The 24,971-nt window shown below is 40.6% G+C and overlaps 1 protein-coding gene across 1 annotated transcript in view; it reads right to left on the bottom strand.

Moving 5' to 3' along the window:
- The window catches only part of LOC122803858, a 1,735,734-nt gene that overhangs the window by 802,041 nt on the left and 908,722 nt on the right, over positions 1 to 24,971 (bottom strand). The window contains exon 10 of the mRNA XM_044073540.1: positions 1,666 to 13,503. Within this exon, the coding sequence (XP_043929475.1) occupies positions 1,666 to 13,503 (11,838 nt within the window). The remainder of the gene's footprint in view (positions 1 to 1,665; positions 13,504 to 24,971) is intronic.

The following is a 24,971-nucleotide window of genomic DNA, read 5'->3' as shown; positions in this document are numbered from 1 at the left end:
CCAACGGTGCCGAGGCTGTTGGAGGATGAACCAAGACAACAGGGTGGGCAACCGGCTCCGGAGCCGACTGGGCTGGAGCCGAAACCTACTTTTGGAAGACCGAAGACTGAAACAGCCTTTGAGGTTCCCTGTCTATGTCCGAATCTGACATTCTCGAAGACCGAGAAGAGATCGAACGGGTTCGAGTCGACTTCTCCACCGGTTCCAAAGGACTGGGGGACCTGCTCCGAATAGTCTCGATAAATATCGGTGCCGAGGGAGACTCCACAACCATTGCAATTTCCCTCGGAGCCGAAGAGGACTTTGGCGCCGAAGGGGAAGAGTCTGAGCGGGCAACTCTCATCGGCTCCGAAGACAGTGGAGCCGATGAAGGTGACCCGCCTCTCGAAGCTCTAGCCTTCGGTTCCGAAGACAGAGGAGTCGAGGCTGGAGGCATCGAGGCAGACCGTTCCGCCCCTCTAACTCAAACGGGAACACTGAAGAAAGACTCGCACTAAAGCTTCAACAAAGCGCAAGGGCAAGGCCCCTCTAACTTAAACGGGATCCTTTCCCTCAAACTAAGACAATTTACCACAAAAAACACAATCTCACAGTCACACCACAACGAATAGCTGTTAAAACAGCTTTTGGGTAGGTTAGCAAAAAATTTCTGACAGAAACTTTTTAAAGAAACAAGCACTTAGCTCAGCCAAGTCCGAGACCACGTCTTCGCTGTAGAAGCGGCAAACGAGATCTGGGGAAGCAGTGGTGGTGCATCCTGGGATGTGGGATAGCTCAGCCAATAAGAGACTTCATTCTATAGTATAGCGTGCCGAGTCGTAGCCGAGGATCAGCTCCGAACCCATCAGTACAGAATGTAGGCGAGATAGGATCACATTACATCTGGCCATTGCACTGCAACTTCCACCTAAAAGGGAAGAGATAGAAGCACTTAGAAAATGGATAACCCCTCCATGATCCCAGACATTTGCCATCTTTCTGATATTTAGAATCAGTAGGAAGGAAAGAGCCAATAGAGAATATGTGGTTAATGGCTACACAGGAAAAAGATAAAGAAAAAAAATCTAAATAATGAAGACAAGGATTCAGAACACTAATTATAAAGCAGTGAGACAGAATACAAAGAAAAAAAGAAAGGCTGATTATAACAAACTAGCCACTTGGCAATGTAACTGTCTCTGATTTGGTCACAGGGACTAATGTTAATGAGATAGCCCAAATATTTGTAAAAATGGGACTAAACTACAATGATGACACCACTGGAAAATCTTGACTATCAAACAAAATTACAGAGGCTGCTCCTATTCTGAGACTCTGAACACAAAACACAGCAGAGCATGCGCAGGACTACTGTGCAAGGGATCTTATTGTGGGCAAAATATGTTTTTATTTAGGTTCAATATGGCAAGGAAAATGGAAGGCAGTTAAAAATGTAAAGTATAAAGTTACTAGCCTACACCACCAGACACGTACGATCATTATCTTGTGCTGGCCACCACCTCTCCTTCTCCTTGTGGTCTCAGCTGTTCTAATTCCAATAACCATTTCTGCTTGAATGATAAAAATGTAATATACAGAAAACACCCAGTTCACATTAACACACTCATGAAATGAAAAAGACAATTATTTCAAATGTTACTACATTGGAGAGTTATCTTGACTAACCTGCATTTGAGTGGTCGAAGCATCTTTACAATTTTTAACAAATCTGCATTTTTTTTCTACATTCAGGTCTTCCTCATAATCTTCTGAACGCTGCCGTTTTTTATTCTGTTTTATAGTAGCATTTTTGTCCTCATTTGCTTTTTTCATCTCCTGTAGCAAGATATCTACGGTTTGTTTTTCACAGCTTCCTTCAGAAATCTCATAATCAACACCTGACATAGAATCCATGTCTTCAGCACAATCTGGTGGTATTTCTTCAGTTATATATTGCATCAACTCAGATTCTTGTAGCTCCTTAGATTTAAAAATGGATTCTGCAGCGGATGGTCTACATGAAGAAAAAGTGCCTTGAGAAAGCCTTGGGTCTACAGTTTTTGTCAATGAGGATTCAAGTACTGCTGCATCTACACATTTCTTTTTTTCAGGTAATTTTGGTAGGAAAACTCCAAGAGGTAGTCTTTTAATTTGAGGTTTACTACTACTGAGTGTTGCTTTCAAATGGGAAGGAAAAATGTTACACTTTCCAGCTTGAGTTTCTAAATCTGTTTTGCACTGCTCAATAGTGGCAGATGTAGATTCAGTAGAGATCACTTTTGTGCATGAAGAAATGCAGTCGTTCTTCATCCGTTCTGTACCATTAGAATGCTGCTCATCCTTTATTTGAGTATTATGTGGTAATTTAGGTACATATCTTTGTGCAGAAGAGGAGTCACAAGTTAGAACAGCCACAGTGCAACCATTATTCTCATTGAACTGACCAGTATAACTGCACTGCTTCTGTACTGCAAACTCTGAAACAGTTTCATTTTGTAAATCCACAGATGTTATTTTAACACTGGTATGACTTTTCTGAGGAGCTTCACTGCTATAATTTATCATATATTCTGGTAAATAATTCATTTTAGTTAACTTCTTACTAGGGAAAGAGGGAGAATTATGTTCAGTACAGTTCTGTAAGCCTGAACATTCCACCAGTGAAGTATGTTTGCTAGGAAGTCCCACTGTTTCAGATTTTCTGAGTTCACTACACCTTACATTTTGTTCTGAAACTGCTGTACACTCAGAAACACATTCTGTCTTGGTTTGGCTGATCAAACTGGATACATGTATACTTTCACAACATAAACCCGGACTTATTTTCGTACTACCTGTAGCATTCTGCGAGCTGTACAGCTCATCATTGCCATGACTCTCGGCTGTTGACAAACATGACTGTGAATCAACACTTCTAACTTTATTTCCTGGGAGCTTAGAGGACTTCATGTTCTGTTTCTCTAATGTACAACTGCCAGAAGCAGCTCCATCATCCTGAAACAAAGGAAGAAACTGTTCTTCAGCAGCAGTAATTTTGTCATGACATATCCTGCCAAGGGGTATGTCGCTCTGCAACTCTGAACTGGTAAAACTGAAATTTGTTGGTGACAAACTGCATGCTTTGTTTACCTCCATTTCTTCTGTAGCCTCCGTCATTGGGGTCTCCATGCAATTACCAGAAGCAGGGAAAGTGAACCCCACACTCATGTCAACTGCTGCATGGTTATCATAATCCATTGTATTTACAGCTGCACTACCAGTAGTGACAGCAGGGCTTTCAGGTATTTCCATCTCAGCATTTATTGACACTACTGTGTTTTCTCTGAAAGGGGTAGCCAATTCTTGATTGATATATGCTAGTTTTAAAGATGACATAGGATTCACAGTTATGTCCATTGCTCCATTATCTGCAATACCTTTGCTTCCACTGAAGTCATCAAAAGGTTGTTCAAGTGCATCATTTCTCAATACACTTTCGAGCACAAAAAGTCCAGAATCTTTTTTAGCTGTGCTCAAATCTTTATCAGATAACACCACATAACTTTGGTTATACAACAGATCAGTAACATGAGCAGACTTTTTTTTCTCAGTACATAAAGCATTTGTGGCTTCTGGAACATCGGCATTACTTTGTGCAATGCTCATATCGCTCAAAGACTTGTCTACCGTTCTACTAGTGGAAGCAGCAGCTTTTAAGTTATTACTACAAAATATCCTCGTTTTTATGTTTGAAGTATTCTGATTTGGATATACTGTTCTTTCAGGTACCTCACAACTTACAGTAACTGTGTGTTTTTTGGTCTCCTCCATGTAATTCTCATCTACAGGACACAGAATATTTTTCTCACTGGTAGTTGAAACACAACTAACTTTATTTTCTAATGCAAAAGCACAAAATGTTTTTTCTGCACACTCACTTGTAAGAGGTATCGTTGCATGTGATGCATTCATACTTCCAAAACTGATAGCATTACGGTTTTGGTCCATATCTTCCTGAAACACAACTGTTTCATCAACAGGAAATCTACAACCAAAAGATGAAACACTTTTACTTGGTTTACTCAAATGTCCATTTTTCTGGTGACAAGCTGGACTGTCAACATGTATACAAGTTTCAGTGAGTTCCATATCACCCTTTTCTATTGAGAATATTAGAGCTGTGTCACTGGGAAGAGATGATGCTTTACAATGCAAGCTAGACTTTACCTCTCCTGTATCCTTTGAATCATGACTTACAGTTAAGCCACAGTTTCTGACAACAGTGGCTGCAGAGTGGTTTTCTGACATTACTGAATTATATTTTTCTGATGTGACACAGGGTTTTTCCTCAAGATTAGACAAAATGTCCAAAGTAGCTATGTTTTTGGATTCTCCTGAGATCAAAGATATCCCCTCTTTAAAAGTCACATCCCTTAATTTGTATCTTGATACACATGCATGGTTTTCAGTCAGATATTCGGCATTATGGAAATCAAAATGATCCACAGCTTTTCTCCCCTCTGGTGGAATGGCATTTTCTTTTATGTCAGGCAACATGATATTAATGGCCTCTGAGATGCTCCTTGTCATTTCTATGACATTTTTCTCTTCTGTTGTATATGCAACTGATCTGTCAATGGCAAGTAGCGACTTATTGGATGCACAGATGTTACTGCTTAATTTTTCAGTAATGGAAGACTGTGATTTATTTTGGGCAGTGCTTTCCACACTTTTGCCTGTAATGCCAACAGTAGCACAATTTGTCAAGTCCATGTTTCCCTCATCATCTGGGAACAATACTGTTCTATCAGTACTTACAGACACTGAACCTAAAATGCTTTTTTTTGACATACTCACACGTTCAATACTTTGGCAAACAAACTGAGTGTCAGCAGCTGTTGTGTGGCTTGTAGTGACTTCTATATCACCTTGAGTATCAGCTGGGAAAAGAATGGTCTTATCACATGGGATGATTGATTTCCTGGTGATGGAATTATATTGTCCCAGTTTTGCTACATCTTCACGTGAAACAATGTCCTGATTTAAGTCTTCAGAAACTGCACAATGACTTTTCGTGATATTCTTATTCCTTGTAAACTTTACAGTGTCACTATCTCCGCAATATAAAGTCTCCACTTCAACTGCATTGTGAGATTCTTCTCTACTAGGGACTGTATACACTCTCTCAACACAGGAATGATTTGTGAGGCTGCCACTGTTTACATCAGAGTCACTCTTTGCAAAATCTACATTAGTGTTACTAATAACATGTTCTGCTGACAGCAACTTATTTTCTTTGAGGTCTGCCCATGCTTGACTTTGGCTTAGTGCCCTCTCAGCGTTTTTAAATTCAATAGCAGCTGTATGACTTACAGTCAATTCCATCTTATCCTGTTCTTCTGATTCAAATATAATAGTTTTATCAGCAGGAAACAATGCTTTCTCATCAGGCATTTTATTCAGTGTTTTAACAAGATGCTGTGTCATACACTGACTGGCACTTGGCACCATATCTGCAATACTATCAGTGCACCTTGTCAAATCCATATTTTCTTCGTCTTCTTGACACAAGGTGTTTCTATCAACAAAATCCTCATATAGTAATGCTGATGTACGTTTTCTTAGCTTACCTGCATTTTTAATTTCTTGGCCTAACATAGGTCTCTCAATGGTCAAAGTATGACTTCTAGTGATTTCCATATCATCTTGACTATCTGTTGGGAAAATTACAGTGCCTTCACTTGACTTAGTTTTTGTTTCTTTGCTTAAAACAAACCCATATTGTAGGTCTTCAAGGACTGCAGTATGGCTTTTAGTTGTATCCATATCCTCCACTAAGGCAACTGTCTTCTCTTCAGATGACAAATTATATTTATTAGTAGAACCACTGGATATTCCAGTGGATGCCTCTCTGTCAGTCATCTCCAGCAATTTATCTTGAGTCACATCCGTCAATATATTACGTATATACGGAGTCCCTAGGTTATTTATATACGTCTGTGAATGTTCACTTTCTTTTACTGTTAAACTACTTTCATTGACACTACACAAAGTCTCCTTTTGGCTGAGCAGTCTGTTATCTTTAATGCAGTCAACAGCTGCAATAATCTTAGTGACCTCAAGTTCACATTGCTCTTTACTGGAATATAACTGCTTAGCAGACAAAGTAGAAACCAAGTTTTCTGCACTAAAACTGTCAGTCCCTAATACACTCTGGCTGGAACTTGGCAAAGTACCCAAACCTACTTTAATATTACTTGTGGGTGTTGGGTCACTATTTTCTTCAATATAATGTGAAGCAATTCTGTTATCATGCCCAGTAGATACGGAAGCCAAACAATGCTTTTTGGACATGTTCAAATCTTTGAACTCTGAACTAAGACTGGCTTGGCCAAAATCAGCTTTGTGACTGCCTGTTATCTCCATGCTATCTTGATCTTGGAAAATGATGGATTTATCACCTAAAAGATTAGACTTCCTCAAGATAGGGTCACACACTCTTCCACTCAATACATTCTTTGCTCCTCCACCTGTGAAGGAATGGTCAATGATTACAGTATGACTTTTTGTTGTATCCATGTCATCACCCAAGAGTACAGTCTTTTCCCCATGAGCAGATAAAGAACCAGAATTAACCACATCATTTAATTTTTCTAAAAAAGGAAGCACTGTTGAACCAGTGTGATTCAGGGTCATTTCCATACCACCATGATCCTCCAATGTGCAAACTACTGCTTTCTCAGACAATGACTTATCAGAATCAAACTGAACAGAACTTCTTATGGCATAATGCTGATGTAAACTATGTGAAGGACTGGACACAAAGTCTGTATCAATAACACCATTACTGTATGTAGTCATATCCATATTTTCACCTTCCTGAAATAAGACAGTTCTATCAATGGGGCAAAAAGAACCTTTGTTCTTTTGTGGAGCACCTGAAGTATCAAATCCTTGGTTAAGTGTTTTACTGTCAATGGCAACTGTGACGCTTTCAGTCATTTCCATACTACCTTGCTGTCCTGTAGAATAAATCACACTCTTTTCACCCAACAGAACAGATTCATGAAACGATGATGCACATTTTTCTGTTCCTCCTGTACATTTACTACCTTCATCTGTGGCGACCCCAAAATTTGTATCATCCATAGCTACCGTGGGCCTTTTCACTTCCTCTCTGTCATGTCTGGTTGAGACATTTTTTTCTTCAGAATAAGAAAGATCAACATCAGTAATATTACATAGTGGCATGGAAAATCTTTCTTTGTAATTCTGACTCATAACTATATGATCATGGCTTCCCTTCCTTTGGGGAGCCTCTTTGTTACTGTAACATGCAAAAGTATTATTTGCATTTAATACATAATCATTTTCTTTTATGTGCAGCCCTGTTTGTTTCTTGTTTGAAATTGTATCAATATCTTTGACAACAAAGGCAACTGTGTGGCTTTTAGGAATTTCCATGTCATCTTGGTATAAGCATTTGTCAGCTGAAAGTAACATTTTATTAGGTTTGGAAGTAATACTACTTGTTCTGCCTACAGGATCCACATTTACTGAAACAGAAAGGCTTTTTACAGATTCACTCAAACATTTAAATTCTTGACCAACATTCAACCTGTTAGAAGGCAGGATACAACATTTATTGATTTCCATATCATCCTGATGATCTTGTGTAAAATATATGGCTTTATCAAGTAAACTAACTGATGTCCTGGGCAGAGAAACATGGGTTTCCATTTTAACAACATCCTCTGTACTGCTGCCTAAAACAAGCCTCGAGTCTACATGATTAATGGTTGTAGTCTGACTTTTAGTAATGTCCATATCATCTGAGGAGACATCTCGCTCTTCCATAGCACAAGAAAAGGTGCTTACATTAGCTACACTATTTGATTCCTTTTCAGAGGGAAGCATCAAAATATTTTCTTTTTCACTGGCAGCAATCTGGTTATTGGATATGTCTATATAATCTGAAAGGATAACCCCTGTTTCTTCAGCACTAGCAAAAGTACTTACAGTTAGTTTACATGATTCCACTTCAGAGGAATGCATGGACTGAGTCTCTTTTTCATTTAAGTGTACAAATTTAGAAGAAACTACAACAGCAGGGCAGTTTGTTATATCTGTATCAGAACTAGCCACAGAGTTCTTTTTTTCTTTTGAAGGCAAATTGTTATTGATAACTAATTTCACCTGCTTTGGACTTAAACAAGTATCAGACTCTCTGAAGTCAATGGCAACTGTATGACTCCTAGTCATTTCCATTTCATCTTGGTCTTTTGTTGAAGAAATTTTGTCAGAGAAAAGTTTAATTTCACTGTCTTCAGAAATAATGCAGTTTTCTGCAGTAAAACTACTACCTTGTATTACTCTTTGCCCTAAACATGGATTTGCATTGAAATCCATAGTAATAGCACAGTTTGCCTTCTTATCTTCTGCCAGTATTTGCCTTTTAGAGTTAGAATTTACTGAAGCAGTTAGATCCTTTCTTGACTCATTCAAATCACTAAACTTAATGGACAGACTCTCAATAGGCACTGAATGACATTTGGTGATTTCCATATCCTGAAGATCTGATGCAAAAATTATGGATTTATCATTTAATAAAGAGGGCATTCTTAGGGGCGAACATTGTTCTGTATTAATAGTATCCTTTGCTCCTTCACCTGAAGCATTTAGGTTTATGTGATCAATGGCTGTAGTATGGCTCCTAGTTATGTCCATATCATCTCCTGAAAAAACCATACTCTTCATTTCCAGGTGAGACACTTGACCCATATCTGTTATTTTTTCTGCCCCCTTAGTGTAAGGAAATGTGGAGATATCGCCATTCCGATTTGACTCCATAAAACTACCTGAAACTGTACCGGCATAACTTATGCTTGATACAATAGCCTCTGGATCATCAGCATAAACCAAAGACTGTTCATTGTCTTTTAAAAGCAAATCATGTTCCTTGACATTCAGCAATACCTGCTTTGGTCTTGTATCTGCATTAGTATCCACAATATCAATCATCGCTGTGAGAGTGCTAGTCATTTCCATGTCATACTGGTCTTCTATTGAAGACATATTTTTGTTGACAGAAACCACAGTATTGCTGCCTCTCTTTTCAGGAGACTGGAATTCTCTCAGTCTGGTAGCTGGAACCACATTTATGCAAGTAGCAATATCACTGCTGACTGCAATGCCTGATTTTATTTCATCTTCTGCAAATAAAACTTCTCTTTCATTACTGTCATGAGGCACACATTCTAGAATGTTTTTTCTTGACTCACTGAAATGCTTAAACTTTTGATTAAGAGTCCCACTGTCAGTGGGCACTGTCTGGCTTTTATTTATCTCCACATCATATTTTGCTTGAAATTTGGTCTTTTCATACAAAGGGGCAAACTTCTTGGTGAGAGGAACAGCAGCACAAGTTCCTGTTTCTACAGAATCCATTAAATCTTCATCTGAAATGTTATGATTTATGTTACCAATGGCTGCACTGTGACTTTTGGTAGCACCCACCACATCATCCTCTAAAAAGACTGTACTCTTCACTTTAGGATTATGTGAACAATTTACAGTGGCATCAAATGCTTCACTTTCAGAAAAAAATATGGAAGCCTTCTCTTTAATAGACTGATCCATAAAGCTGCCATTAATTAAAACCATATGGTTTCTAGTTACATCCATAGCCTCCTGGTCATCAGAATAAACAGACTTATCAATTCCTTTTAATGGCAAATTATTTATTGCAATGTCTGACTGTATTTGCTTTTCACTAAATATCGTATTGCTCTTTCTGTCAATGGCAGCTGCATGGCTCATAGTTACTTCAATGTTGTCTTGGTTTTCTATAGATGAAACAGTGCCAATGGGAAGCAATGACTTGTTTACTAAGGTCTTAACACTGTTTAATCCTTTATCACACTGTGAAGCAGTCTGCCTGGAACACAAAGTAACATTTAAGTCTGTATTAACAGTAACCATACCTGTAAAAGTGCTATTTTCCTTAGTTTCAGAAAATGAAGCACAATCTATAGATTCTGAAGATATAGTGCTGTTTTTTGGCCCTTTCAAATTTTTAACATCTTGACTACAAGTCTGATTATCAATGGTTACTGTGAGGCTTTTGGTTATTTCCATATCATCTGGATTATCTAGCGGAAATATTATAGTCTTATCAATTACAGAGAGTGACCTTCTAGAAGGAGCAAAGCTTTTTCCCAGTTTTACCACATCATTCATTCCTTCGGCTGAAATGAACTCAGTATTTACAATCTCAAGTACAGTAGTATGGCTTTTTGTTACCTCCATATCATCCTTGAAAATTACAGTCTTCTCAGCAGGATGAGAACAGCTTTTATCTTCTGCATTATTAACATCTACCGCAGAAGGAATCATAGAAATATAACCTTTGGAAGTCCAATTACTGTCATTATTGGCTTTATTAATGCAGCTTTTTGTAACATTTAAATTATCTTGATTATAATACATGGAAGAGGAGTAATTTCCTTTCAAGGTAATATTTTCCTTCATGTCTTCAACGTTATTTTCACCCAAAGCTACTTCATTAACCCTCTTGCCACCAAACATTACATGACTCCTAGAGAACTCCATATCAGACTCCGCTTCAGTCAAGGCTTCAGTTTTGTCACTGGAAGGCAATGTTGCATTAGACTCAGAAGTCCTGTGCATCTCTTTCACAAAATGATACTGAGAAGTATTGCGACTGCCAGATGGCACTGTATTCTCATCTAGAAAAACAGATCTCTCTCCTGGAAGCAAAAACATTTTGTCAACAGGAGAGAGAGAGAATGAAATCAACAAATCTTTTGATTTATCCAAACTTTTTAATCTGTGGCCAGATGTCTGACAGTCGATCGCCTTTAAGGGGCAATTAGTGATTTCCATGTCATCTTCATTGTTATTTGGAGAAACAATGGTATCATTACATTGAAGTGATACATTTCTGGATAAGGGTGTTATCTGCCCAACTTTTCCTGCATTCATTAAACCTATATCTGAATTGAGTCCAGTAACCCTAGTATCAATAGTTGCACTTTTCCTTCTGGTTAAATCTGTACTGCTGGATCCTAAAATCATATCACTGTCAATAGGCACTGTGTGACTTTTAGTAATTTCCATGTCATCTCGCTCTCCAGCTGGGAAAACAATGGTGTTATCACATGGAAGAACTGAACCTCTGGAGCAAGATGCTATTTGTTCCATTTTCCCTCCATCATTTAAACCTTTAGCTGAATCAAGTTCAAGTTTTCTAGCATCAACAGTCACTGTATGGCTTCTAGTTAAGTCCATATCATCACAGCCTAAAAACGTTCTTTCTTTAAAAAAGGATGAATGGCACATATTCATAGCAAAATCTGACTCTAAGGAGCTGGCTATGGGAATTCCAGTTTTGTGCATCTGTTCCATAGATGTGTCACAATGTATACCAGCGAAACTACAAGCAGCATCTAAATCATTATGATCATCAGTTTTATTTCCCCTCAATAATGCATCCTGCCTTTTAAAACCATATTTTACCGAAAGAGAATGTGTGTCCTCTTGGGGGGAAGATGCTGGTTCTAAGAAGTTCTGCAGCTGTGCAGCAGATACTTCACATGCTTCTTTTGGTTTTATTTTTATTGCAGAAGCATGGCACAGATTAAAATCAACATCCTCCTTTTCATTTCTTAGAACAGCAGTTTTATCCTTTTGCTCCGAAAGGACTGACAAAGGCAATTTCTGGCAAATCAGTATAGCTTTTCCTTGGTTTCCAATTTTCTCTTTTATTCCATTGTCTATTACAATAGAATGATTGTTAGTAATACCCATACCTTTGTATGCATTACTACTTTCAGACAACTTTGCAGAAAACAGATTGCTTTCAGCAGAGTTTACTTCAAACTGGACAGCATTAGTTTGCGTTCTTCCTGTTGCCTTCTTGCCAGCAGCATCTTTGCATATTTCAGTCACTGATGTTCCAGACAAACTTATTTTAGAAAGCGAAACATCTTCTGTACGATTAAGTGTAATGTCCATAACATCTCCACATAGCATGGTCACCTCACCACGAGACAAGGGTTTCTGCTGAACATCTACAGTACTGAGATGTGTGCTGACTTTATTTGTATGGCACTGTGTCATTTCCATATCACCATCCTGTCCCTTAAACACTTTAGTTAAGTCATCAGTGGTTATCCCTGCATCTTCTTCACCTAAATTCTTTTTTTCAGAAAATGTGCCAGAACTGCAACTTTGCTTGCTATCAACTGTAAGATTTATTGGGTGTGAATTAATTGATTTTCCTACATCACTGATGGCAGAGTAATTGGCACTCTTCACAGTCAACGAATAATCTAATGAAGTTGCTTTACATGTGTTTGTTTTAGAAAAAGAAACAATGTCTGCACAATTAAATGTCATGTCCATATTATCCCCACACAACACAGTATTATCACCATACCTACATTTATTTTCTTTTCCATCCGTCTCACTAAGCTCATCAATATTTGCTGTGTGGCACTGTGTTATTTCCATTTCAGCATCATTATCTTTAAATATTTTAGTTATACTAGTGGTGTTGATCTCCACATCCTCCTCACCCAAAGTCTTATCTTTTGAAGATATTCGATACAGACTCTGGCCATTGCTGGCAATTCCTTCCAAATAACATGGATTAGTTAATATTCTTAAGCTAGATATGCCATTGCCAACTGCTTCAGGTCCATTTTTCATTTTACTGGTGGGCATTGCTTTAGAATTTTGATTATTTTCTGCCTGATTTAATGTTATGTCCATAACATCACTGCAAAGCAATGTAACATCACCACGTCCAAACTGTCCTTGAGGTGCATCCCTAGCAGTAGGGAGAAAAGCATTTACACTTGATGTATGGCACTGTGTTAATTCCATTTCGCCATCTTGCTCCTTAAAAACTTTAGTTATATCTCCAGTGGTATCTTTTGAAAAGCCAAACACTCTTTCAGAAAAAGGATGCCTTTCTGTAGACTCACTTTTGGAAAAAAATTCAGTTCTTTCTAAAGGAAATATATTTTCTTTTTCCATCATTTCACTTCCTACTGTTGACTGCCGTCTAGAGTTCAAACCAGCAAGGAAATTTTTAAAGTCAATTTTTTTCACAGCTGAATTTTCAGTGTTACACTGATAGTTGAAGGTCTGTTTTGGCTCACTCACAGCGCTATGATCTACTGTTTTCCTCTTATCTGTAGATTTTATCTCCTGCCCCGAAATATTCAAGCTTGCCAGGAAATTTCTGAATGACTGTTCTGAACAAACCTTCTGCGAGCTAGCTGAAGCCATGGACTCCTCCTGACATGAACTACCATTATCGCTGCATGTATAACTTAATGACGTCAAAGGTTTCAAACCTATGCTTCCTTTATGAGAGCAGTTTTGTTCAAATGCAGTTTGCTCTGTATTTGTGTCATCAGCTTTATCAGATGGTCTTTTAAGCGTACAGTTGATAGAAAATGTACTGTCAAAATTCTCTTTCTCATCCGGTGCAAAGACATCTGTGTGGCGGCCCCACTGTAATATGAAAAAGAAAAAGAAATTTGGCTATAAGATAAGACTACTACTTTTTTCAGTTAACCATCAAGAGAAGCAAATAAATTTTAACTTGTCTGACAGAACAGCTCAGATAATGATAACAGCAGCAAACAAATTTCATCTTGTAGTCCCACGTCCAAGTTCATTCCCTTCCAACTGAGTACAGAGCGACTTCATTTAACAAGGAAGCATTCTGGGGTAAACACAGTACAAAAGCACTTTCTGAACTTAACTAATTGATTTATTAACAATACTGCAATGAAGCATACCTAAAAAATTAAGATAAGACAACAGGTAGTCTAAAACTACTTAATAATGATGGATTCCTTCATATCAATGTACTGTGAAGAACATATCAACCCCACTTGAAGATAACTCTATTCGTGCTCTATGGTCAGATAAATGTTGTTGCATCTTTCGGCTTTCCCCGGTTAGGGGTCGCCACAGTGGAACTCCGGTCCGCTAATGACTGGCAGCAGATTTTTACATACCGAGTTGCCAGCTCTGACGTACAACCTTCAATGAAAGTACGCCCATTCACGCATGTCTCCACACAGAAGATGCTTTAGCTGAGAATCGAACAGGACGTCTTGCTGTGAGGCAACAACTCTACCGCAGCAAAACCACCACCACAGTCGTTATGGTAAGATAAATGTAATATAAATAAATATTTTGTTTTATTTAACGCTCCGATTAGTGAGATAATTCCAAAACCCCCCCAAGTGCCTCTTTTTTGGTCTATTCTTGCTAGAACCACAAAAGTAGTTACTAAAAATTGGAAAAGTAAAGTTGCCCCTTGAGTGCGGAATTTATTAGCAAGACAAAACTTGTTTGCAGTAGTGAATTGCATAATATAAAGATGAGAACTTCTAATATTAAAAATATCTCTGTGGTGCACACGTATGGCAAAAGTTTTCCATATTTCTGAACATTTAAGTGATATTCATAATAAAAGAATGTCCAACGCTTTATATAAACATGTTTTGCAACATATTACAGCAACATTTAGATTTATTGTTATCAATCGTATTTGCATTAAGGGATGTAATATATTTTAAACAAAAAGGAACGTATTTGGATTATCAAACTAGGGGCTTTATTTTCCACTGGGCTTAATGATGTACTTTGATTGGTGGGAGAGAGGGACGTGCGTTTGATTTTGTTAATATATACTATGTGATTGCATGGGTGGCCTGACTTTTTCGGTGTTTATATGACTGTTGGCTGCACTGAAGAAGGTTTCTGCTGAAAATGGTATGCAGCCATCCTGTACTGGATTCAATAGTTTGTATTAAATCAGTTATTGCATTCACCGTTTATTGTGCTGTCCGGTTCTATTTTTATTTTCAACTTCTAATATTACACATTCATATAAACCTTGGCTTGAACTTAAAAGACTTGCTTGAAAAATATTATTGTTGATGTAAAACTTTGATGTACTGATCAGCTGTGAACCTATGTAAATAGCTATTTGCTTGCTTTATAATTAGTTTGCTTGTTTATCGTTTTAAAACCAAATAAAAAAGAACATGTAAGCAATCTTTGAAGCAAAAGGCAACGGAAATACTAACCTCTGAAGGTACAAAAATGCCCTGTTATAAAATGCCTATTATACCATGACCCCCCATTAATATTCCAAAACGTGCACGCTGATTGGCCAGCGTGCACGTTGGAAATCGACTTATACTAATGGAAAAAGGTTCGGTTGCCCGGACTTTTTCCATTAGTATAAGTCTCTTTTAAAACACTGTCTCGCTATGTTAAAAGAGTTTAACATAGCGACACAGGTTTAAAAAAAGCAACGGAGATCTCCGTTGCTTTTTTTTTTAAAGCTGTCTCGCTATGTTAAATTCCTTTAACATAGCGACACAGTGTGTAAAAAGCAACAGAGATCTTGCATTCTCCATTGCTTTTTTTTTTTTAAACCTGTCTCGCTATGTTAAATGGGTTTAACATAGCGAGACAGCTTTAAAATAAGCAACGGACATCTCTGTTGCTTATTTTAAAGCTGTCTCGCTATGTTAAACCCATTTAACATAGCGAAACAGTAAAAAGTAAAGGAGATCTTGCTTTCTCCGTTGCTTTTGGCCACAGCTCTGATGTACTGCGTAGGCATGTGCAGTACATCAGAACTGCCGTGGATACCAAACAGCTGCGGAAGGGCAGCAAAGAGGCATTATACAATGCCATTATTTAAGAAAAGTAATTATTTCTTTTCTTAAATAATGTCATAGTATAATAGCAATAACCCACTTCTGGGTGTGGGTAATGCGGGATTTACCCACGGTTGTCTTTGTTTGGTCCCTTGGGCTTCGCCCTCAGGACCAAACCACGCCAACCGTGGGTAAATCCCGCATTACCCACACCCAGGCGTGGGTTATTGCTATACTAGCAAACTGACATTTTAACTCAGCCATTGGAGTATTGGTAATGAACAGTAAAAGTGGGTTCTGTCAGTCTTTATTACTGACACAAACCTAAGAGAGAAAATGTTCTACCAGTCTTTTAACACCACACATTTAACAGACTCGATTTTGTGCCAACACTGAAATTTGTCTCAAAAGTAACCTTCTCAACACCACCTACTTTCATCTCTCAAGTAAAGATGAATGCCCTTCTTTTTTAAAAAAAATTATAAATGGCAAAGGAAAACAATCTACTGATGGTCACCATTTTAATAAAGTACCTAGTCTAACTACTACAGTGCAAGACCCAAAGTTTTCTGCATGTACAAAAATTAAAATTCAAAAAAAGCATTTGGAAAATCATTTTTGTATTGTTCATGAAGAGGGGCTTTACACCCCTTCACACCCCCTGCTACTTCTATACATTCTTTGAGATCACTGTACAGCAGAATAAGGAGAATGCTCTGAGGTACCGTAACCTTGCATTTCGTAAAATTCCCCCAGATTCTCACCTGTAGTCCACTTTTCTGGGCCTTGCAAATGAGGTTCTAAAACTTCAAACAGAACCCAATATTTTGGGATACGACAAGATCATGTGTGCAATACAGCGAGGTGAGTAAAAAGCATACAGACAATGGTATACACTCAAGATAGATAGCACTGTGCTGAACACAAATAGTATATAAATACTCATGTTCCACATTTCCAGAGACTCACTGTTCCCTCAACATTGCTACAGTATACACAGATTTGTATCTGCAGTGTTAGAATGCTACTACATACAAAAGTACCATTCTGCTTCATACAGTTAAAACTGGCCTAAGGAATGCGAAGATTATGGGTTGGGGAGAGGGGAAGCTGAAGCTACTGAAACCACCATCAGCAAAGGTTTTCAAACGGGTATTTGTCACAACTCCAAATATTTTGCAGCATTACAGTGGCTCACTTCACATCAGTGTTTAGCCAACAAAAACACTCACAGGCAGGCTAGCTGAATATTTTTATTACTTCCCTGACCTTCCACAAGGTAAAAATAAGAGTATAACAGTTTATAGCGGATACCAAACTCCCAGAAATGCTAATAAGCATTTGATTACCAGGAAAGTCTGACTGGGTATGAGCCCATTCTCAGCAGAGGCCTGGGGAGAAATGCTCCAAAATATTACAAAATATTTTAGCAATAATAATTTTACTGTCTTTATAAATAAAACAAAACAACTAAAACCACTCGGGACAAACCAGTGTCAAAGAGCCCAGACCACTAAGCCAACTCAAGCCAACATCCAATAAGACACTATGAAAGTGCAGGCAAATATATACAGCAACAAAAAGCCCAAGAATCAGCAAAACAATTTTATTACGTCCACTTCAAAGAAAAAAAGAACAGCATAAAACGCTCAAATGGATCACTGCATTTTTCATCCTCATCCAAGGAATTTGTCAGATAAGCTTCTCAACAACACCTCCCCTCTATTTAGACTACTTCATCACAGTCTATTAACAATTCAACCAATTAAATAATTAAGAAAGAATACGGAAAAAGCCGAAAGACAACAAGTTGTGTAAAATCTTACCATAAACCATAGATGTCCTTCTCTTCCATGTTTCAGTATTCTTAGATTGGAATTCTCCACCTCAGGCGACCAGAATGTGTGTTCCTATACAAAAGCTTAAGCTTGTAGGAGAATGGGACGTCAGACGTAGGGGCCATAAACCAGGGTCCTTAAATGTGACGTTTGCATGCACAAACTTCAGAATTTAATTGCCCAGTCGGACAGTCAAGCAGAAAGCCAAATTATGTCAACAAGAAGGGTGAAGTGCCATTTGCTGGCTAGTCTGACCGTAGTCTAAGGGGTGCTCCAAAGTGACCACTAGACAGGTCAATAGGGATGAAGAGGGATAGGTGGGAGGGAAGGAATACTGCAACATGGAAGAGAAGGACATCTACGGTTATGGTAAGATTTTACACAACTATTCTATGTCCTTCTATTCCCATGTTGCACTATTCTTAGACTGGATAAGTGCCACATCTTAGGACGGAGGTAGAGGTAAGCTGATTCCAGAAAACTCTGCAAGATTGCCCTAGCAAACATTGCCCTGGCTCTGGAGACATGGTCCAATTTGTAGTGTCTGGTAAAGGTATGCATAGTGGACCAGGTGGCTGCCTCCAGAATGAAGATTATGTCCAGGCCTTTGAGGAAGATTTAGAAGGATGCTACGGATCTGGCAGAGTGAGCTCTTACCCTGAAGTAGGTCCTTGCCATGGTAGTAGGTCCTTGCCATGGTAGGAGTAGCAGAAGCAGATAGCTTTTCTGATCCAGCAGCAGATGGTTTGGAGACTAACTTTCCCAGTCCCTGGGGTGGAAGGATACAAATATTTGGTTGGATTTTCTGATGGACTTGGTTTTGTCCAAGTAAAACCTCAGTTATCCGTGCACGTCCAGGGAATGGAGTATCCTTTCTATGTCATTAGTTGGAGAGAGGAAGAAGGTGGGCAGGAGAATGGACTGGTTTAAGGACAGGTACCTATCAAACCATCGACAACTTAAAATAACGAAACTGACTCCACCGACAACTGAAATAACAGACAGCGCAAAAACGGACGTTTACAAGGTAAGGGATGTAACTCCGCTACTCATGCCTACCATGGTTGCATGACACTGCCACCCTTCTTAAACCATGGTAGGCTTGAGTAGCGAATTTACACCCCTTACCTTGTAACGTCGTTTAACTGTCGGTTATTTCAGTTGTCGGTGGAGTCAGTTTCGTTATTTTAAGTTGTCGATGGTTTGATAGGTACCCTTAAGGACAGTTCATTGCCACTTTAGGCATGAAAGAAAGATTGGTGCGCAGGGTCACTCTGTCCTTGTGGAAGATAGTGTACGTTGGGAAGGGCATGTGAGCTTGGAACTCTGACACCCTTCTAGCAGAAATAAGGGCCACCAGCAGAACAGTCCTCCATGTGCACACTTGAAGTGTTGCAGAGCTGGCTGGCTCGAATGGAGCCAGTGAGAGGTTTTTTTAGGATAAAGTTAAAGTCACAAGGGGGTCAGATGGGCTTACTTGGTGGTCTGATGTACAAGATCCCTTTCAGGAACAATTTAACATCTACCCTGGCTAGTAAAGGGGGGTTCTAGGGGTAAGCAGGCAGAGACTGCAGATAGGTGGACTTTCAGTGAGGAGTATGAAAGGCCAGCCTTGATAAGATCAAACACAAGGACTAGAGGGACATCCGCTAGAAAAGGATCCCTGTGCCTCTGGAGACATCAATTGGAAAATCTTTCCCATTTTGACATGTAGGATCTCCTTGTAGTAGGTTTCCTGGCCTCCCTCAGGACTGAAAGCACGTCCTCAGAATAGTGATGTATGAAGGGAATTAAAAGTTTATCATCCAGAATGTTGGACATGACATCTGTAGGTGAGCAAGGATAAGTGTTCCCGTCTGTTGAGTAACTTGCAGTGATTGCCCTTGGCGACTGATAGTAGTAAGGGGAACCAGTGCTGCCTTGGCCAGTAGGGAGTCAAAAGCAAGATGTTTGGTTTGTCCTTCCTGATTTTCAGGAGGACTTTTTGAATGAGAGGGAAGGGTGAAAATTCATGTAGAAATCATCCTTTCCACAAAATGGTGCAGAATTTCTTAAATTGTCTATTCTGGGGCAAACAAATCTACCTGAGGTATGCCCCACCGGTGGACAATATCTAGAAAAATCTCCCTGTTCAGCATCCACTCGTGTTGTAGAGTGGATGATCTATTGAGAACATCCGCTTGTTGGTTGTCCTGGGAAGGGATGCATGTTGCCTGCAGGGATAAGTTTCTGGAGACAAGATCCCAAATCTGGATTGTTATCCAGCAAAGGAGATATGACTTGGTCCCTCCTTGTTTGTTGAAGTATCACACGACTGTGCCATTGTCTGTGTAGGTTTGAAGGAGGCCTGGTTGTAGGATTGGGGGGAAAGGCTTTCAGGGCAAAAAGGACTGCTGTCATTTCCCTCACATTGATGTGCGTTTTTTGAAGGGTACGTTGCCAGGTCTCCTGGACCTTGAAGCCCTTCATGGTACCCCCCCTATCTGTATGCATGAACTGAGTGGGAGTGGGGGGGGGTGAAATGGACGGCCAGGAATCAACTAGATTTGTTGTATCCACCACCTTAGTTCTGCTTTGAGGCAGGGCAAGAGCGGAGGCAGGGCAAGAGCGGAATCTGAAACTCTAGAAAGTGTTTGCGTTGGGACCACACATTTTTCAAATACCACTGAAGTTTTCTTATATGTATCCTGGCCAAAGGCAGCATAGGGATGGTGGCTGCCATTAGGTCCAGAACAGTTAAGAATTGTCTTGCGGATATCTATTGAACCTGGATCAGATCTTGGAAGTGGGTACAGAGGGAGAGAACTTTCTCCTGGGGTGGGAATGCCCACATCAGGTCTGTTCTGATCCTGCAAGCAAGAAAAATTCTGTCCTCCTGAGGGGTTAGGGATGGTTTGGGAGGTTGGAGGTTGGAGGTGAACCTTAAGTCTTGTAGCAGGGACATAAACTGCACATGGTTTTGTAGGGTGTCCTCTCCTTCTGCCAGAACGAGGATGTCTAGGCAGGGGTAAATATGAACACCTTTGGTTCTGCAAAAGGCTATTGCTGGGGCCAGGCATTTTGTGAATACCCTGGGTGCGAAGATAAACCAAAGGGCAAGACTGTAAATTGAAAGTGAGAACAGGGCCCAGTAAAATGCAGTATTTTCTGTGAGAAGGTTTTCTGGGGATATGAATGTAGGCCTCTTTTAGATCCAAGACTGGCCATAAATGCTTGGGCTGGCAGTAGTGGGAGAAGGGTTTGTAGGGATAACATTCTCAGTTTTGGAATTTTTAGAAAGATTGAAAAAGGACAGGTCCAGCTTTGGCCGTCTTTTTTGGGTACCAGAAATAATCTTGAGTGAAATCCCTTTCCTTCTTGTCCTGGGGGGACAGATTCTATACTTCCATGGTTCAGAAGATCTTTTAGGATCTAAGGAATAAAGTGTAGTTCATTTCTCTGGGGAAATGGAATGCCCCTTGTAATGGGGCTTTTCTTTCCAAGAGAGGAAATATCCTTCTTGTACTATTGCCAGGACTCAGTGGTCTGTGGTGATAGTTCTCCAAAGGGGCAGGCCAGTGGATGAGGTGGGTTGACAAGGGGAGGTGGACAAGGCAGTAATGCACTGTTGGAGCCATTTCTGTCATGAAAGTGCTGTCTGATTCGGTTGTGTGGTGGGTGGTCTGCCTCCTGGCTCCTCTTCTATATCTGGAAGAGGATGGAGTAGCAGAGGAAGGGGTCCTCCTGACAAATGTAGTTTTAGCAGGGCAATTTCTGTAATATTTAGGAATGGGGCACACCAGAAGGTGCTTAATGTCCTGAAGCTCTTTACTTTTCTCTTGAAGGTTTTTAAAGAGGTCTGCGGACTGCTTACCAAAAGTACAGTTGTGTACACTTACCATAAACGTAGATGTTAGAGTGTATTCACTGTTGCAGTCATCACATTTGGGTTATCCTGCCAGGGGTAGCCCACAGTCAGGCTGAATACCAGAGGCTAAGTATTTCTGCGTCTGTTGCTGTGGCTCCAAGACTGACATCAGGTAATCAGTGGTATAAAATCAGGCAGCCAACACTATTACATCAGTTTTTCTTATCCTGTCAGGAGCCCCCAAATAGGGAGCAAGGATATGGTGGAAGAACACCACCAGAAGAAAGAAAATACTAAAGAATTCCCTGTAAGGAGAGGGGAAGAGAGAGAGAGAGAGTCAAGGGGGGATGGAGGGGGGAAACTAGGACTGCAACAGTGAATACACTCGAACATCTAAATTTATGGTAAGTGTACACAATTGTACCATGTTCTTCATGTTTCACTGTTGCAGTCATCACATTGGGGTTGAAACCCAAAGCTGTAGAAAAGAGTGGAGGCAGTCAAGAAGACTGGGGGCTGGCTAGGATGCCCTGCAACACTGTGGTGGCAAAGCCTGCCCTGGATTTGGAGAAGAAAGGCAGGTGGTAATGCTTGGTGAAGGTGTGAACAGAAGTCCATGTTGCAGCCTCCAAGATGCGCCTGGTGGGGACCACTCTGAGAAAAGCTGCAGAGGTGGAGGTTGCCCAGGTGGAATGTGTCCTGACCCCCCTTGAGGGCGGCTTGCCGTGCTGTTTGTAGCAGAAATGGATGCAGTCTGCTATCTATTTAGAGATTGTTTCTTTGGATATGGTTCATAGATTAGTACTAAGCTAACTGCCCTGATGGGACATTTTAAGCTAAGACAATTACCCCATGTGAGAATCAAACCATATACCTTGTGTTTCTAAGGTAAGCACCTTAACAATTACGCCAACCTACCACCCCAGAGCACGCCCTTACCCTCTGCACCTGCTGTTAAGCTGACTAGCAATTGATCAGTTTTTCTAAAGGATTTAGTTCTATCCAGATAGAATCTGAGCTGTCTCTGCACATCTAGAGAGTTCAGAATCCTTTCCCCTTGTTTTGTGCGTTAGGGAAAAAGGTGGACAAATGAATGGATTGGTTGAGAGCCAAACTGGACACCACTTTAGGCATGAAGGATAGATTAGTCCTGAGGGAGACCCTATCAGCATGGAAAATGATGAAGGGCTCTACAGCCATGAGTGCTTGCAGCTTTGATACTCTTCTAGCTAAAGTGATGGACAGACGCAAGGCTGTCTTCCAAGAGAGGAATTTTAACTCTGCTGAAGCTGCAGGTTCAAAGGAGGCAATATGGTGAGCTTTTCTAACACAAAGTTAAGGTCCCAAGCTGGGGAAAAGGCTCTTCTGGGAGGCCTTAAGTTGTTACCCCTCTTAGGAACTGGTTGATGTGAGGGTGTGAGAAGAGATGTGGCTCTGTGCTGTAATGAGCAGAGATGGCAGAGGCATGAATTTTAATAGAAGAGAAGGAAAGACCCTGTGTAGTAGGTCTGCTAGGTAATCCAAGATGAGCGGTAGGGAAGGCTGTGCCATTCCGGCTCACTTAGCCTGCATCCAGGTGCAAAACCTTTTCCACTTGTCAGCATAGGATTTTTTAGTGCTGGGGCATCTGGCCTCACGTATAACATCTAGGACTTGTTTGCTTAGGCTAGCAGCTTGAGGAGATGACAGGGAACAAGCCAGACTGCCAGGTGAGTGTCTGCACATGGAGATGCATGAATTCTGGGTCAGGAGTGTTGGGATCTGAGGTAGGTGCCATGGTGGCATGGGTGACAGCCTGTGCAGCGGTAGGTACCATTGCTGGGGTGGCCAGTCTGGGGCAATCAGGATTGCCCTTGGTTTATCCTCCATTATTTTGAGCAGTACACTTGAAATGAGTGGTAGAGGGGAACTGCATAGATAAAGAGGTTTACCTACTGGAAGGATAAAGCATCCACTTTCCAGGCCTTATTGTAATGGTCCCTGGTGCAGAATTTGCTGAGCTGATGATTGGAGTGGGAGGCAAAAAGGTCCACTTTCGGGGTGCCGCATTTCTGAGTTACAAGGTTGAAGGTTCTGTGGTCTAGCTGCCACTTGTATGGGTCTAGCAGGTTTTTGCTGAAGTTGTCTGCCAGAGAGTTTAGGGAACCTGGCAGGAACTCTGCTAGCAGGTGTAGTGGCATGTCCGAGGCAGTGTGCCAAAGGGTAATGGCGAGACTGCAGAGAGGATAAGAGTGAGTACCTTCCTACTTGTTGATATACCACATCACTGTGGTGTTATCTGTTTTGATCAGTAGAGGCTCGGGGGAGAGTAGGGGTCTGAAAGTTGTCAGTGCGCGCTGAACAGCTAGCATCTCTTTTTGGATGACGTGCAGATGTATTTGATTTGGGCTCCAAAGGCCCGGAATGCACCTGCCCGTCCATGTGTGCACCCCAGGCATAGTCTGATGCGTCTGTGGTAAGGGTCTAGGCGGCGTGGGGTTGTGAGAACGAAAGTCCCTTGTTGTGGTTGCATGCTGCTGCCCACCAAAGAAAATCTTTCCTTAGACAAGGTATCAGTGTTATGATAGTTTCCAAGTTTTGAGAATGCTGACACCAAAGGCTTTATAGGTACTTTAGTTTCCTATTATGCAGTCTAGCATAAGAAATGAGTAGAAAGCAGGAGGCCATGAATCCTAGAGCTTGCAGGATTTTCCTTGCGGACAAATGGGTTCTGGTGGCTGGCTGAGAGAAGTAGCCTATCAGGTATGCTGGTTTTTCTGGAGTAAGGAATGCCATCTGGGATGCTTTGTCCAGGCTTGCTCCCAGGAATACAATTTTTTGTGTGGCAACTAGTTCTGATTTATTTTCATTGATAGTATACCCCAAAGAGGTCAGTAGGTCCTTTACAAAGGTCAGGTGCTGTAACAGCTTTTCCTGACTGTCTGCTTGAATCAGGCAATCGTCTAAGTAGGGGTAAATTTGAATATTTCTTTGTCTGCAAAAAGCAATGGCTGAAACCAGGCATTTTGTGAAAACATTGGGAGCAGTGGATAAGCCAAAGAAAAGGGAACTGAAAGTGCATAGACCCTGCCCTGAAACATATGTATTTTCTATAAGATTCCCTGATTAAGATGTGCAGGTAGGCCTCTTTTAGGTCTAAAGTGGCTAACCAAGCATCCTTGGAAAGCATAGGAAGAAGCAGTTGGAGGGAGAGTATTCTGAATCTTGGTATAACCAAAAAGGTGTTTAGAATGGCAAGATCAAGGATTGGGCACCGGTGCCCTCTTTTCAAGGTACCAGGAAGAGTCTGGAATAGAAACCTTGGCCTATCTGGTCTGCAGGAACATGTTGTATTGCCCTCATGGACAGCAGGGAAAGGACTTGCTTTTTGGCCTCTGCCCACTGGTTTGAGGGAAGATCTGGGAACACTTTTGGGGTTGGCAGTGTGTGGAAATAAAATTTGAATCCTTGGGACACTATGTTGAGGACCCATCGGTCGTTGGTAAAAAAAGGCCCAGTTGCTTGCATGGAAGGAAAGCTTTCCTCCTAGGGGCACAAGCAGGTGGGCAGAGGTAAGGGGTGGAGGTGTAAAGTCACTGAAAGTTCTTACCATAAGGGGGTGACTTAGCA

The sequence above is a fragment of the Protopterus annectens genome, chromosome 6.part0 (assembly GCF_019279795.1).
Source record: "Protopterus annectens isolate FY-2018-M chromosome 6.part0, PAN1.0, whole genome shotgun sequence".
NCBI classification, from domain to species: Eukaryota; Metazoa; Chordata; order Ceratodontiformes; family Protopteridae; genus Protopterus; species Protopterus annectens.
The sequence above is the reverse complement of the archived record's forward strand: the minus strand, read 5'-3'. Positions and strand labels throughout refer to the sequence as shown.